The sequence below is a fragment of the Penicillium bovifimosum genome, assembly GCF_028826915.1.
Source record: "Penicillium bovifimosum strain IBT 22155 chromosome Unknown utg000006l_segment0_segment0, whole genome shotgun sequence".
In the NCBI taxonomy this organism is placed as follows: domain Eukaryota; kingdom Fungi; phylum Ascomycota; class Eurotiomycetes; order Eurotiales; family Aspergillaceae; genus Penicillium; species Penicillium bovifimosum.
In genome coordinates this window covers 444,424-459,578 of record NW_026622715.1, presented here as the reverse complement: position 1 = coordinate 459,578, position 15,155 = coordinate 444,424, and the positions used below count along the sequence as shown (strand labels likewise).

General features: G+C 48.6%; 4 protein-coding genes across 4 annotated transcripts; all 4 read left to right on the top strand.

Annotated features, from left to right (window-relative positions):
- Window positions 1-1,138: 1,138 nt before the first annotated feature.
- N7515_007804 (uncharacterized protein) lies at window positions 1,139-1,554 on the top strand (the record flags this gene model as incomplete). Its single annotated transcript, XM_056668548.1, has 2 exons — window positions 1,139-1,223; window positions 1,283-1,554. The coding sequence occupies 2 exons, from the start codon at window positions 1,139-1,141 to the stop codon at window positions 1,552-1,554; spliced, it is 357 nt and encodes a 118-aa protein (XP_056518378.1).
- Window positions 1,555-2,550: 996 nt separating this feature from the next.
- On the top strand, window positions 2,551-2,886 carry N7515_007803 (uncharacterized protein; the record flags this gene model as incomplete). Its single annotated transcript, XM_056668547.1, has 1 exon — window positions 2,551-2,886. One exon carries the CDS (start codon window positions 2,551-2,553, stop codon window positions 2,884-2,886), a length of 336 nt encoding a protein of 111 aa, XP_056518377.1.
- Window positions 2,887-4,600: 1,714 nt separating this feature from the next.
- On the top strand, window positions 4,601-6,350 carry N7515_007802 (uncharacterized protein; the record flags this gene model as incomplete). Its single annotated transcript, XM_056668546.1, has 4 exons — window positions 4,601-4,750; window positions 4,800-4,968; window positions 5,054-6,095; window positions 6,143-6,350. The coding sequence occupies exons 1-4, from the start codon at window positions 4,613-4,615 to the stop codon at window positions 6,348-6,350; spliced, it is 1,557 nt and encodes a 518-aa protein (XP_056518376.1). The 5' UTR covers window positions 4,601-4,612.
- Window positions 6,351-9,056: 2,706 nt separating this feature from the next.
- Window positions 9,057-12,404, top strand: N7515_007801 (argonaute family protein; the record flags this gene model as incomplete). Its single annotated transcript, XM_056668545.1, has 4 exons — window positions 9,057-9,298; window positions 9,380-10,524; window positions 10,585-10,835; window positions 10,938-12,404. The coding sequence occupies 4 exons, from the start codon at window positions 9,057-9,059 to the stop codon at window positions 12,402-12,404; spliced, it is 3,105 nt and encodes a 1,034-aa protein (XP_056518375.1).
- Between the last annotated feature and the right edge of the window lie 2,751 nt (window positions 12,405-15,155).

The following is a 15,155-nucleotide window of genomic DNA, read 5'->3' as shown; positions in this document are numbered from 1 at the left end:
AATCGATAGCTTAATAGGAAGGTGGTACTGGTTTTCTAAATTAAGGTTCACGAGGAAATGACAATAAAAGCAGGCAGAGTGGTAAACTGGGACTTTGTCTTTTTCCATGCTTGTTAAAGTTTACTAGGGTTAGATATGACTACATAGCCATACTCGTAAGGTCATATATTGTGACAGGTCTTTCAAGCAGCCCCTAGATCACGCACTCAGCATGAGGTTCATGTTATGAACTGGCAGCCTTTCCCTTTCTATATGTTAGTTTCAACAAATCCTTCTCGTATTCAGGACACTTCCGCTTCCCTAACCTCATATCGTCGTAAACGAATTCCGAAATTATTCAATTAGGGAGTAGTAACGGGCGCAAAGTGTCGGATAAAACTTAGGACAATAAAAACCTATCTCTCTGTTTACTATGGTCGTCGGTAGATGCGTTCATTTTACGTATCGCTAAGCCAAAAATTGCCAAAGGCGGTCAATTACCCGCCGCCACCGCCATGAGAATGACACAGATATCTTAACACCTCCTTTTAGACCCACACCTAATTACACAATTTGCCGGTTTTGAAACCCCATGCCATTTAACTAGTACTGTGTATACTATCTTGGCTCTCGGTATTGCCTGCACACGACGGGATGCTATCTTTAGTAAAATATAAGATTAATAAAAGAGGCAAAATACGTTGAAGCAGTGAGAAATACGAGAGATACGAAGTTCAATAGTGCGTTTAATACAGGCGGTATATATGTGGGGCCAAGGGGATGTTGAAACTTATGAACAGTCACTGTAGTGGAACCTAAGTTACATTACCCGAACCCCAACCCGAACACGAGGCAGTGACCAACAAGCACAAAACGCCCACCCGACCTCTGTGTGTGTGGCACTAAATCACTAAATCACCTGACGTACTAGCAAGTCTCGGTATTAAGGAAATCCGACACTTATCGTCACCTTAGAACCCATAATTTTAGTATATATAGTTGTGAGCCTTTGCTACGGTAATATCAGTCAGAGCACTAACCCGACAATTTTTTGATCTCACAAAATCACACGGAATTTCCTACATACATCGGTTTACTCTCACACGCTCCTCGAAGCACTCACTGCCTCCCACTATATCCGACACGTGTTTGAGTTACTATGAACGTTCAACTTCTTACCCTTGTTCTGCTCGTCCCCAGCGCCATTGCCATCCCTGCCAATATTCAAAGCGAAAATATCCTAGGTATTTTAATAACGACTACTAGAACGCAAACGAGACGCGCTAACCTTTGTATTCTACAGAACGTCGAGCAACATGCAAAACCTTTCAGCTCTACAAGAACCCTGATAGCGTTTCCGGCGGAAGCCCTGGTCATGTCGGTCATTCAGCGTGTTGCTGTGCCAGTGCCCAATGCGTGCTACATGATTACACGGATGATGTTGGAGCTGATTGCAACATGGTTACCTCGTCGCTTGGTTGTGATTGGGAGATTATCTCGGGCTCGAACCAGGCCGTTGGCAGCTTAGATGTGAACGGGGCTACGTATACTGTCGCAGGTTTAGGAGGTTGCTAGTTCCTGGGCTGTAGGAATCTTGACAAACTAAATCAAGGTCATCTCATGGGCATCTCAGGGGTATTTCGACACCCCCTGGTTCCGCTCTTTTTCTCTTTTGTTTCCTTGTTTCCGTCAACCCAACTCATCTATCTGTTCACCTTTTGATTCCGCTGCTCTAGTTAGTTAATTCGCGTGCCCCGTTTTGTAGCTAATATAGGTCATATATCTCAAATCTTAATCTTGTGGACCATCTAGGGCAAGTCATTGGGCCTAAAATTGAGTTTGCTGCTGATCTATTTCGTCCTACAGCCCTTAAGCTCTCATACCTAGCAAGACCTATCGGACACGTGTAGCGTTATAATAGAACCCCGTGGCAGGCCCTTGGAACCCCAAGTGTTGACATTCCAGAGAGCACTCATCTACAACGACATCTCCACAAATTCTTGCAAACAAAGAAAATCTTTAGGATGGTGCGGTAGAAGAATTAAATGACAAAGGGTCCTGCGTAGGCTCCTACGAAAGGATAATATAACGGCTCAGAACCCAGCATTGAAACATGTGCCATGGCCTTTCGAACATCGCCTTAAGCAGAAAGGATTCTGGAGGATTCCGTCGTAAGATTCCGTCGGAGACGAGACCGATTCCCTTCCTTTTCTAAAAACAAAATCTACTAGCAGGGTAGAAGGCCCGTCAGTCAGGTGGGGAAGAAGGTAACATGTTAACTGTGTTAAGACTTTTTCTTGGGAATCCCTCACGAAACCTTCACGAGCATTCTATTTAACATGTAGCCTCTTGAGAGGAACATTGCGGTTCCGCTCTCCATGATTTGTAATAAAATGCGAGGACAAGCCACAGACCTCCACATCTGCATACCAAGTAGCCCCCGAGAATCTCCTGGATGTCTTCCAGATCTCGGAGTGTTTCCGCCATGCCGCGCTTCTTTACTGTGAACGTCTAGCTGAGCCAACTCTCCCGTCACGGCATGGACGTATCCAGCACCTCGTTCAACTGGCCATGCACTGTCTTTATACCATGCAGTCGGATGTATACCTTCTCTGGCCATTATTCATCGTCGGCTCGGAGTGTGTCGAGGAGAATCACCGATCGATCATTCGAAATCGTTGCAAGGATATCTCCAAGGACTCCGGCTTTGTCAACAACCTATCATGTCTAGAGCTCCTAGAACGGATTTGGGCTGAGTATTTTGATGAATCCTCGTATCCCGTTTATCCAAGCGACTTCGGAGCCCCACCTCCGCTGGCTGGAGATCGGGCACCTACGTCGCAGGCCTTCCGGTGGTCCCAGGTCATGCAGGCCAAGCGGGGCGAAGGAGAATACATGGTGGCATAGATTGTCTTGTTTTTGTCTTTATTAATTCATACCCGAGCTATGTGCTCGGGGTCACCAGCTTTTCAGCATGCGGGATTGGCTTTTTTTCTTTTTTAGGGATCAGCGATTTGGGTTCCAACTTATGATACCATTCTTTGTGCAGCAGTTTGCCATTGGTTGGTACCATTCACATACTGGCTCTCTTTTGTCTATATAATTTCAAATAGAACGCGTGCATGTATATATTTTAGGCCGACAGCCAATATAGAAGTCCTACTAATGTCTTCAGTCCTGCCAGAGTCCTTAGTCCCGCTGGAGTACTAAAAATCTGCCGGGGTGCTTAGTCCTACCAGTGTGTCCCCAGACTAGTCATGGTCCTTTGGATCCATAACAACACCTCAGAAACACCTTGATGAACTCCAGGAGCTCTACCCGTCTTAGGAACTATCTAAAGGGCCCTGGGATATACATCGTCGCCGCTCTACATGGAGATAGGGTTATGAGTGCGCAGAATGAAAATTGATATCTGATATCCGGGTACATGTAACTACTTCACGTAAAATCTTTCCATCTCTGGTCGTCTTTAAGCACGACGTAAGACAGGACTCAAATAACGAACTTTGGAAAACCACTCCCACTATGCATTTCACAATATGGGATCCATCGACGATAATTCTCCGGTACGAGCCAGTTTGGGGAGCTTTCCCCTTCGACGTCCGCCCCCATATTTTATGGATAATTCTTCCATCGTAATTTTTATTGGCTTAGGATATGTGTTGCTCTGTTATCTGTCAGGGAAAAAATAGGGGCGATGTAGAGCGACTATGAATTATTGGGAATCGCGCCAAAACATACCAAGCTTTCTGTCGAAGGAGGCCAGTTTGGTGACTGTGACGCGAGCGTATATATCAATCCACTTTTCCTCATGCGCAGAATCAGATAAATATCTGCTTCACACTCTTGGGAGTAATCGAAAGATTTCTTAAACAGGCTGTTTCTTCCCCTTAAAACTTTCTGACTGTCCCTCCTGGATTGTGATGTTTTTAAAGGAATACCTACCCGATCTAAAGAACAGCGTGTCACACATGCTTGAGTGTCCATAGTGAGCTGAGTGAAATGGATTAGGCACACTTTCAAGCTGAAGGCCTTTGGTCTGGCTTTATGGGAGCCTTGACTGAGCTAAAAATGGGTTGTGGGTCCGTGTAACTGAGATCGACCAAATCGTCTCCACACTGACGTAGCACCTTTTCTCCTTGTCCTGGAGGCCTTTCTTTACGATCAGACTCCTAGTGTGAGAGTGGTCGTGCCACAAATGGTGCTGAAGCGTCTAGAAAATTTATTTTATCTTCCTCGAAGTCTTTGTATGAAGGGAACAAAGAGATTGTCGTGGTAGTAGAGGTGCGTGGGGAAAGCCTATTGGATGTCCAACTTCGCGGTTCAAAACCGCCTACTCTGCGACCACCAGGCTCTCGAGGTCTGTCTTTGCTTGGAGACTAGAACCTTCGATCCAGCATTTCCCCCAGCCTCTGGGCGCGCCCACCTTGCGCCCACCTTGGCCTTAAATAGGTCGCTCCCCCCATTCCCCTCTTCCGTCTCTTTTGTCCCCGACCTTCGCCCCCAGCTTTGGCTTTCCCTGCTCAGGTGCTGCGCACCTGGTCGTCCCATCCTTTTGTACATTCCTCCCCTCCCACACTCGTTTTTTCTTGCCTCTTTATTATTTGGTCTGCATTAATACGGGAATTACAACATGTCCCAAGAGGAAGGCTTCATGCAGCAATGGGGGTTTGGACTATCTGAGCCAAATTGTACGATATTGACAGATCCCAAGGCCTCATCTTCAAATGGGAATTTATTGGGCTATCAGCAATTTGCAAGGTCTGAAGAAGTAAGTACCAGAGCTTGGGTATCATTAATAGACTGCTGATGATTGTCAGTTCCCTGGTTTGGTTCGATATAACCTCTTAGCCCTTCAATCTCTTCCAGAGGCTGAGAGGCAGGAAGTGGCCGCCAAAGCGGGTATTACATCGTTGATGCCAAACATACCTTGTCTCTACATGCCCGAAAATCAAGTCTCACTAGACTCGCAGGTTGGAGAAAATGACGGTGCCTAGCTTGTTCCATTTCAACCTCTGCTTTGATTTGCTACGAAATATATTCGACACTGCATGTACTGACTTTATGTCTGTAGATCCCACGACGGAAGCCACTGGCTGGGGTGAGTTCAGTGAGTTCACCCACGATCTCGGTATCTCGCGTATACCTTCGAACCCGGAGATCAATCCGCCAAAACCACAGCCCCCGGAAACAACCTCGTATCCAACCCCCCAGTCTGTTCCCAGTCCAGACGCAGGAACCAATCCCTTGGGCTCTGATTTCTCAGCTCCGGCGGATCTCGATCCTTTCCAGTTGTTAGATGTGCCAAGACCTGCATATTTATACCGGACCCAGTCCGCGTTCGATTATACACCGCAACCGGCAACTAGCCTAGAGGGTTCTACGCTGCATAATACACCCCAAAATATAAATGGCATTGGCATGGGACCACCGCTGGCAGAGCCAGCGGTCCTCATATCCCAAGTTGCTGAGCAATCTTTAAGTCCACCTCTGGTTGATGATCCCGCCGAAGAAAATCAAGTCGCTAGTCATTCTCTTTCCCTTGAACGCTTGCAACATGTACAGGCCCCTGAAGTCATGCCCATTGACCATGCTCAAAACATGATACTTATGTTTCCTGATTTGAGTACAAACAAACTTCGACAAGCCATGGAACTAGGCGACCGTCTTTTCCCTCAAAACGTGACCGACTTGGAAACTCAAGTCAATCACTGGCAAGCTGAGCGACTATGGAGTTTCGTGGACTCCGGTGTCTTACCAGGTTCGTGTGCGAGACAAAGGATCGGCCAGATCTGTAGATATATCAAGAACATGGGCAACCCAAACGCAGAGAATTATACGAGGATTCGACTTGCAAAAGTTCAAGTCAACATGCTCTATGAGACCATCTGCAAAGAGGAAAAGAATAGGCGTCTCAACCTCGGACCGAGAAAGTTCACGACCCATGTCCTTAACTGTATCGAGGGAGCCATTAGAAATGACCGACGTCTTCCTGTTCCCAGAAAGTCACATGTTCGCGATGCTATCTTTCGATACAAGCAAGTTGGTAAAAAATGGTCAGTGTCACAGAGTCTAAGCATGACGTTGCTTGTTAGCCAAGACTGTGGAAGGATAATGTACGTGCTTCCTAAAGTTCGAAAATTCCCTGGCTAATATCATACAGAGAAAACGGCCAGTTCACCGAGATGCAGGTGAAGGCTTTGATGTTCCATGTTTCGGTAACTCGGCCTGATATTATCAGTCTCTGCAGCAACTTAGAACATGCTGTCAGCTATTTCCTGACCCATAATCAGTTGCCAGCGCGTCCTACGCCCGGTGACGTTCGAAAAATGATCGGCATTCACAATTCAATGACAGTGATCGTAGATTAACATGGATGGACAGGTTGAAGATTACTCCGTTTTCATGAATATCAAGTCTGACTTTGGCTTGGAAAGTTGGAGTTCAACCAGGATTGGGCCTGCGCTATTTATGCGTTGATTTTGCTTGGTCGAACTCTTTTCAGTTATCTGCAAATAGAAGATGAATCAATTAGTCCCGCCTTACCGCGTTCGCGCAGTAGATCTGTCTAGTATCCCAGGAAGAATGAGGAGCTCCGGGCAAATCGGCCGTCCAAGGACGAGGAGCTTTTATGCTAGAAGGTAAATGAAAATTGCTGCGAAGAATTTTTTGGGGAATACACCTCAACTTTGTATGCACCGCCAAGAGTGGGGTTGAAACTATTGTATATAGCAACGAGAAGTACACGGGGAAGGAGCGTTGTTACGGTACGGAACCACCCATTGAATTTGGCGGTTCGAGGTAAATACTGTGTGTCCATTGGTCGGACACCCTGTTGGCGGTTCAGAATCGCGACACTGGAAGAACCTGCAGCCGCGATTCCTGTGCACCAAACCATACAGCCAGGATATTCCATCGCATTAAGATCCGAGGAGGAAGCAGAGTTTCTGGTTTCTTACAATTAGCTGCATCGAAAGGCCAAAGCGAAGGCTGAACAGGAATGTACTCTACAGTAAAGTGGGACTCCTAGTTAAAGGACGTACACATGGTATCATCTGCCCACAAGTAAAACAGGCTAGTATTTCCACTGACTTCACACCGTGCTTCTACAGTGTCGGTCGAGCGCCCTTTCAGCGGTTTAAAACAGCGACTCCGAACAAAGCTATTTCGAACCGCCACTTTCTCATGCCACTAAAGCTTACTTAAAGGAACAGAATCCTCGTCCTCTTGATTCTTCACCTTCATGCTTTCAAATAAGATTCAGAAAATGAACCCCATCTTGAACAGTACTCTAGAGCGAGTCTTAGGGGCGGGAAGGATTGTGAGAAGTGGTTGATGTAAGCGCACATCCTCCACGTTTCAACGCTCAACTCTTGTGCAGGAAGATGTGGTTTGCTGACAAGTTTTAATATATAACTAGCGAGTTCAGAACAACGAGCGCTTGCCACGGCATCGGGGATGCTATTCCAGTCCACCGAATGTTAGTACAACTACAGCAGCCGAATGTGTGAGTCGGTTATGCCTGAAGCTACCGTGGGGGATCTGAAGCATCTCTTCATCGTGCTCGAAAATTTACCATATGCGGCCTCTCTGACCAAGCGCACAAAGCATATCCTGGACATCGGAACCGGTAATGGCACTTGGGCCATGTCAGTAACATCCAAATTCCCACCGTAAGACCTAAATAATCTCGCTAACTAGGTTCAGAGATGTCGCAGATAAATTCCCGTCCCAAGTACTCTTCCTCATTGTTTTGTAACCATACGACGAACGTGCCGCAGCTACTGTTCGGGGAGTAGATCTTTTCCCACCTCCTGTCAACTGGGTACCGCCCAACTGCCTTCTAGAGGTTGACGATGTGCTGCAGGAATGGACATGGAGTAAGAAGTTTGATTTGATTCATATCGCCATATGACTAGATCTTTCAGTCCTCCGGAGTGGGGAGTTGGTCCACGAAAGGCGTTATGAGTGAGTACATTGATAGTGGAGTCATATCCGCCTTTGTGTTATATTAAAAATACTTACCTCGATACAGTAGCAACCTGAGAACTGGCGGGTGGATCGAACAAGTGGAAATGAGCTTCATGGTCCAGACTGATGACGACAGTCTGCCACCCGATGGTGTTTTGTGCCACTTAGGTCCAAACATAATCTCGCGCGAAGCCCACGCCGGCCGGCCATGTCGCATCGTCGACACCATTTCTAGCAGCATCCGAAAAGCTCGTTTTGTCAATGTGCATGAAAAGATTTACAGGTGGCCGATTGGCCCACGGCCCAAAGACAAACAGTTAAAGGAGGCTGGCATGATCAATTTCCAACACTGGGTAGGCGGTATGGAGGGATCGTGTATGTGGCTCCTCACAAAGGTTGGCGAGCCAGAGCCGTGGACAAAAGAGGAAGTCCACGTGTATGTAGCTCAGCTGCGCGAGGGAGCTCCAAAATCCCTATCATGTTTTGGCACCGGGTGTAAGCTCTTTCTGTCCCGTGTTCGATTCTGGACAACGCCCTTCTTACTGACTGATGCTGCGGACGAAGAGTATGGGCTCAAAAGCCTGTAACCGTCATGACGGAAGTCCGAGTTTGACGAAGATGCTCTGTCTATCTATACCCTGGAGAAGATTGTCCCACTTTTACTCTTTGTTATGGGCAAAGCCCATTGCTTTTGCATTGGAAGATGTCTACTTCGATCATGCATTTCTTTCTCTCGTGTTGGGGGACCATTCCGGACTTCTTCGGTTGACACTCCGACTTAATCATATTATTTCGTGGGCTGATTTACAGGTGCGTAGTCTTGGATGAGACGGGCGTGTCATTTGCGGCGGAAAAAGGACGCTAAACACGACTTATGCGCTGCCAGGCAAGGAGATCCTCACGACCTCTCAACTTCTTCTTTTTCACTCCTCACACCACATCACTTCTTCTCTCTACATCACTTCTTCTCTCTACATCACTTCTTCTCTCTACATCACTTCTTCTCTCTACATCACTTCTTCTCTCTACATCACTTCTTCTCTCTCTCTCAGCTTCCTTCTTATCTACTGTTCAATTCATAGTCCAGCTTCCCTCAGCTTGACGTCATGTCAGATCAACCCCGCGGCCGCGGCGGTCGCGGTCGAGGACCTCGTGGCGGAGACTTTGGGGACCGCGGAGGTTGTCGCGGAGATTTCCAGGGCCTCCCTTTTCGCCCTTCTGATCGTGGGGGGCGAGGTGATTTCCGCGGTGACTTCCGCAGTGGCCGCGGTGGTGGTGATCATCGCGGCCGTGGAGACTTCCGGGGGCGCGGCCGCGGTGGTGGTCCTCAGGGCCCTCGAATCTTTAAGTGAGTATTACAGCTTTCACACCCTCTTTGCAATGTCTCTGTATTTCACGGACGATCACTCTAACCTCAAAATCACCGCAGTGAGGGCAAACCTATTACTCCACCTGATGCCACCGTCGTCAAGACGGAAGACACCGTGGCCAAGGCGCTCGTTGCCAGTCGCCAGAAAATTGCTACGAACGCTGCGCGAGCATATCCCGACCGGCCAGGATACGGCACTCTCGGTCGGCCTGTTACGCTATATGCCAACTATCTGCCCTTTACCTCAGTCGGCAAGCCAATCTATCGCTATCATGTCTCTATCGCCGCAGAGGGCAGCAGGGAGCCTGCTGGCAGAAAAGCACGACACATTGTGCGTCTTCTGCTGGAGGAGCACTATTCTGCCAATTTTAACGGCATTGCAACCGACTATCGCTCAACACTCATCTCAGTGGCCAAGCTTGCTGAAGGCCAGTTCGATGTGCGCTACAAAGATGAAAATGATGAAGAATATCCTGAACACCCGAATGTGTACAAGGTTACCATCCAACACACAGGCGACATTAACCCGGCAGACCTTATCAACTACCTCACTTCCACTAATGCAGGGAGTATGCTGAGTTCCAAGCCCGAAATTGTTCAGGCTCTGAACATCATCCTGGGTCATCATCCGAAGACCGAGCGCTCGGTAGCCTCCATCGGTGGAAACAGACATTACAGCTTCCAAGAAGGCATCAAGGAGAGTGCCAGTCTCGAGGGTGGTCTAGAGGTGCTTCGCGGCTTCTTCGTCAGTGTGCGAGCTGCCACAGCCCGTGTCCTGCTGAATGTCCAGGTCAAGTACTTGGCCTGCTACAAATCAGGGCCCTTGGAATATGTGATTCAAGAGTGGAAGGCTAGCAATTTTAAGGCCAGTTCCTACAGGATGGAGGCTTTTCTGAAGCGTATGCGTGTTTGCATCACGCATTTCAAGCGCAAGGGCAAAAATGGCAAAAAAAGACCCGCTCGCGTCAAGACTATATCCGGTCTGGCAACTCCCCAAGATGGTGGTTCAGCACCCAACGGGCCAAAGGTGGATGGCTACGGAGCTGGTCCCCACAGTGTGAAGTTCTTCCTGGATGCTTCTGGCTTGCAGTCTCCACAGCCTGGTAGTGGAGAAGGCAAGGGGAAGAAGGGCAAGAAGGCCCCTCCCAAAGCTGGCCCTCCTTTAGCTGGGCAGTACATTAGCGTTGCTGATTTCTTCAGGAAAGGTGAGTCGTATTGATACGGATGGTAATGATCCTCTGCTCAACACTGGTTCGTTCCTCTAGAGTACAACATCACTGTGAACCCCGAACTCCCTGTTGTTAACGTCGGAACCCGAGACAAACCCGTCTACCTCCCTGTGGAGGTTTGCGAGGTCGAGGCTGGCCAACCTGTGAAAAGCAAGCTCTCCCCTAAACAGACACAAAATATGCTTAACTTTGCGGTCAAAGGCCGCATGCCAGCAAAGAATGCTCAGTCTATTGTCACGAAAGGTGTGGGGGTATTGGGAATCGGTCAGCCACTGAATGCCACACTCGTAAGTGAACGACTGGCCTGACGTCCCCGCTCCCTCATTTCAGCAATTGCTGTATCAAGGAAATTCCCGAGCTCAGCTGACCACCCTCACTTTCTATTCTAGTCTTCCTTCGGAATCAGCCTTGGCGATAATCTTATAACAGTGCAGGGCCGTGTCCTGCCAGCCCCCCGGATTATGTATGCGAAGCAGAAGGAGCTTCAGGCCAAATTTGGCAGCTGGAACATGCAGTTCATTGAGTTCTCCAAACCTTCTACATTGAAGAACTGGGTTTGGCTTTTCATCGACGCCCCTAACAGCAGACACGGTCTCTCTCCACAGGGGCTCGCTGGCTCATTAGATGAGTTTGTCCAGACTCTCAAAAATATGGGTGTCGCGGCTGAGAAGCCTAAGGGAGGCACAAGGATTGAATATTCCTTTAATGCCGACAATGCTCCGGCTATTGAGAAGGCCGTACGTTTCTTGCAAGAAAAAAATAAGCCCGAGCTCATTCTGGGTATTCTGTTCGCCAAGGACGCCCAGGTCTACAATACGGTTAAGCAAGTGTGCGACATACGCTGCGGTCTGCGAAACGTGAACGTGCAAGCCAAGAAGGTGAGGGGTGCCAACGTGCAATATTGGGCAAATGTCGGCCTGAAAATCAACCTCAAGATGGGAGGTGCCAACCAAACCCTTCGAACCTCGGATCTGGGCTTCTTCGCCGACGGCAAGACCATGCTCGTCGGTCTCGACGTCACCCATCCCTCCCCGGGTTCCATCAGTTCGGCACCCAGTGTGGTCGGGATCGTCGCCTCAGTCGACGCGCAACTCGCACAGTGGCCCGCAGATATTCGCATTCAGCCTGCGCGCCAGGAAATGGTTTCTGACCTCGATACCCTTCTACAATCACGCATGAAGATCTGGGCAAAGCGCAACAAGGGCAAGTTCCCGGAACACATCGTCGTCTACCGTGACGGCGTGTCAGAGGGCCAATATGACATGGTCATTGAGAAGGAGCTGCCTCTCTTGAAGAAAGCCTGCCAGAACATCTACCCAGCCTCAGATACAATGAAAGGCCTCCCCCGCATGGCCATCATCGTTGTTGGAAAGCGTCACAACACCCGCTTCTACCCAACATCCGATGGTGACGCCGAACGCTCCGCCAACCCTCAACCTGGCACCGTCGTCGACCGCGGAATCTCCGAGGCTCGCCACTGGGACTTCTACCTGCAGGCTCACTCCGCGCTTCAAGGCACCGCCCGCCCCGCCCACTACTTCACTGTTTGGGACGAGATCTTCTACCCACTACATCCTGGCGTCAGACCCGGCATCTGCGCTGCCGATAGACTCCAGGACCTTACACACAAGATGTGCTACCTCTTCGGCCGAGCAACGAAGGCTGTCAGCGTGTGTCCGCCTGCCTACTACGCCGATCTCGTCTGCACCCGTGCTCGCTGCTACATGAGTGATCTGTTCGACCCGACTCCCTCTGCGACTCCGACGGGTAGTGTGGCGGGTGATAGTGGTGGTCGTGTATCCGAGAGCCAGGCAACTGTTCACCCCAGCATCAAGGATACCATGTTCTACATTTAAGTAAGATATTTCCAACCATTGGGTGGGTGGTTGGCATATCTTGGCTTTTTTGAGAACTTGGTATTTCTCGGGCGCTTGGGATGCCTGATTCCTAGTTTGCTGCAACTGGGTGCGCCCTGCTTGGTCCGGGACTGGGCGTGGGTCTGGTTCTACTTGAAGTTTTCGGTTTTCCTTTTCCTTGATCTTGCGGCCTTGGATGCCGCTATTCCTGCGACCGCTTTTGTTGCCACCCACTGGAAGGGCCAGGGCCGAGGTTTTGGATCTGGTTGTTCTGAACCTCGAACTTCAAAGTATTCTTGACTTCACGAGTAGGCCCTCGACCACAGGATACGGGGAACTTGTGGTTCTCCGGAAGGCTGATTGGACACGGGTATTTGGCGGTTTTGGAACTGCGACCCCTCGAGCCTTCTAGCTTCCTCCGTTATGTGTGCATCGAAAGGCCAGAGCGAGCGGAACAGTAATGTAAAGCGGAACGGCCCCTAAAGGAAGCACACATGGCATCATCTGGCCACGACACGCCGGAATTTCCACTTCCGTTACACGCGGGGTCGTGGTGTCGACGTCATATACCTTCGAGGAATACGGATAGCTGGGCAATTATAAAACCATCGGATGATAGATGCCGGGTACGTTGTCTAACTCATGTTATTTTATCTACTTCCATTTAATATGGGGTTTCCAGATCTTCAACCACTCTTGCAAAGCCTCCTGGAATCAGGTAGGTACTCCGACCTAACGATATCATGCGAAGGCCGTAAGTTCGCAGTACACCGCGCCATAGTCTGTTGCCAGTCATCATTTTTCGATGCTGCAGTCAAAGGAGGGTTCAAGGTAAATCGTATCCGTCTAAGCCAAGGTTGGCGGCCATGAGTAACATTGTCGCAAGGAGGCTGCTTCATCGCAAATCGACCTACCTGATGATGAGTTAGCAACCATTCAACGAGTTGTTACTTTTCCTTATATTCGAGATTATGATGACACGGGCATTCCAGACATTGAGGACAAAAGTCTGTTTCAGGCGAAGATGAAGATTCCCACGCAGTGTTGTGGAACAACCTCGGAGTTTTTGTGGCAGCCGACAAATTTGACATTGCGCCCCTAAAACAGCTTGCAAGAACTCGTCTCATCAACTGGATTGACGAAAATGCCCAGAGACTTCCATTTGTTGTGCCAGAGATCTGGGTCACTCTTCCACCTCTCGAGACTGAGCTTCGGGATGCCATAATCAAGGCAATTTCATGCCACGCCCAAGAATTCCTGAACAATGATGAGAGTATCGCAATTTTGACGGATTTAACGGCAATTGCTATTGCGGTTCTTAAAAAAAGGTTGATGAGAATGTTCTTCTCGAACTTCAACTGCAGAGGATGCGAGTGCGAGGGAGGTATTGATAATGACACCGTAATGTAGTGCGTACTACAGCGTTAATTTCGTTTGTTTCCATACAGAGTTCGATGATATCATACTCCGCCTCATTCCCTAATACGTAAACTGGAGTATCGTGGTTAGCTGGTTAGTCTACGTCTACGAACTTGTGTTCTTAGCTTGAGTAGCAATAAACATATGCTGTGGTGTAAAGACTCCCAGGGCCAACATATGAGTTCCCAGGAGTTAACGGATCTCCTGTGAGGGTCTCACGTATCCGTAGATGAGGACAGCGTATTCAGATGAGTAGTCAATATTAAAGAAAGCTATAGTCGACTCTAGATACAAGACGTAGCGCGAGGAAGCAAAAGAAAGGTAGCTTCCTCGCGTTCAGGGGAACCCATATACACCATGTGGGTCCCGCGCAGATCATATCTCCATCCGTCCTGTATGCTTCATGTATATCCCTGACATCTCCAGGACCATCAGCTACGTTTCTGGGAATAGATGATGTCTTCCTGGAATAGATGCCACGTTCCTAGGAATAGATGATGTGTTCCTGGAATAGATGCCACGTTCCTAGGAATAGATGCTGTGTTCCTGGAATAGATGCTGCGTTCCTAGGAATAGATGCTGTGTTCCTGGAATAGATGCTGCGTTCCTAGGAATAGACGCTGCGTTCCTAGGAATAGATGCTGTGTTCCTGGAATAGATGCTGCGTTCCTAGGAATAGACGCTGCGTTCCTAGGAATAGATGCTGCGTTCCTAGGAATAGACGCTGCGTTCCTAGGAATAGATGATGTGTTCCTGGAATAGATGCCACGTTCCTAGGAATAGACGCTGCGTTCCTAGGAATAGATGCTGTGTTCCTGGAATAGATGCTGCGTTCCTAGGAATAGACGCTGCGTTCCTAGGAATAGATGCTGCGTTCCTGGAATAGATGCCACGTTCCTAGGAATAGATGCTGTGTTCCTGGAATAGATGCTGCGTTCCTAGGAATAGATGCTACGTCTTGTATCTAGAGTCAACTATAGTTGTTCTTAATATTGATAGTTCATCTGAAACACTATCCACCTCTATGTATACATAAAACCCTGTCAGCGTTCCTGGAAATAGACTGGGATCTATGAAACCACATGCCAATCGATCGAGCGATTGATTCATAGTTTGTCCCAACCTTTTGGAAACATTCCCAGCCACACTCGGACAACAGCAAGACTATCGTTTTATGGGTCTGGCTCCATGACCGTGTGTATAATAATTAAGCACGTGGAACTGAACAAGGATGGGAATTATAGAAGATGAGAATTCGTGAAGCCTCAGGCAGCAAGACTACTGGAAGGACCAGGACCGTGGTTTTCAGGACTGTGGTTTTGAATGAGCTCG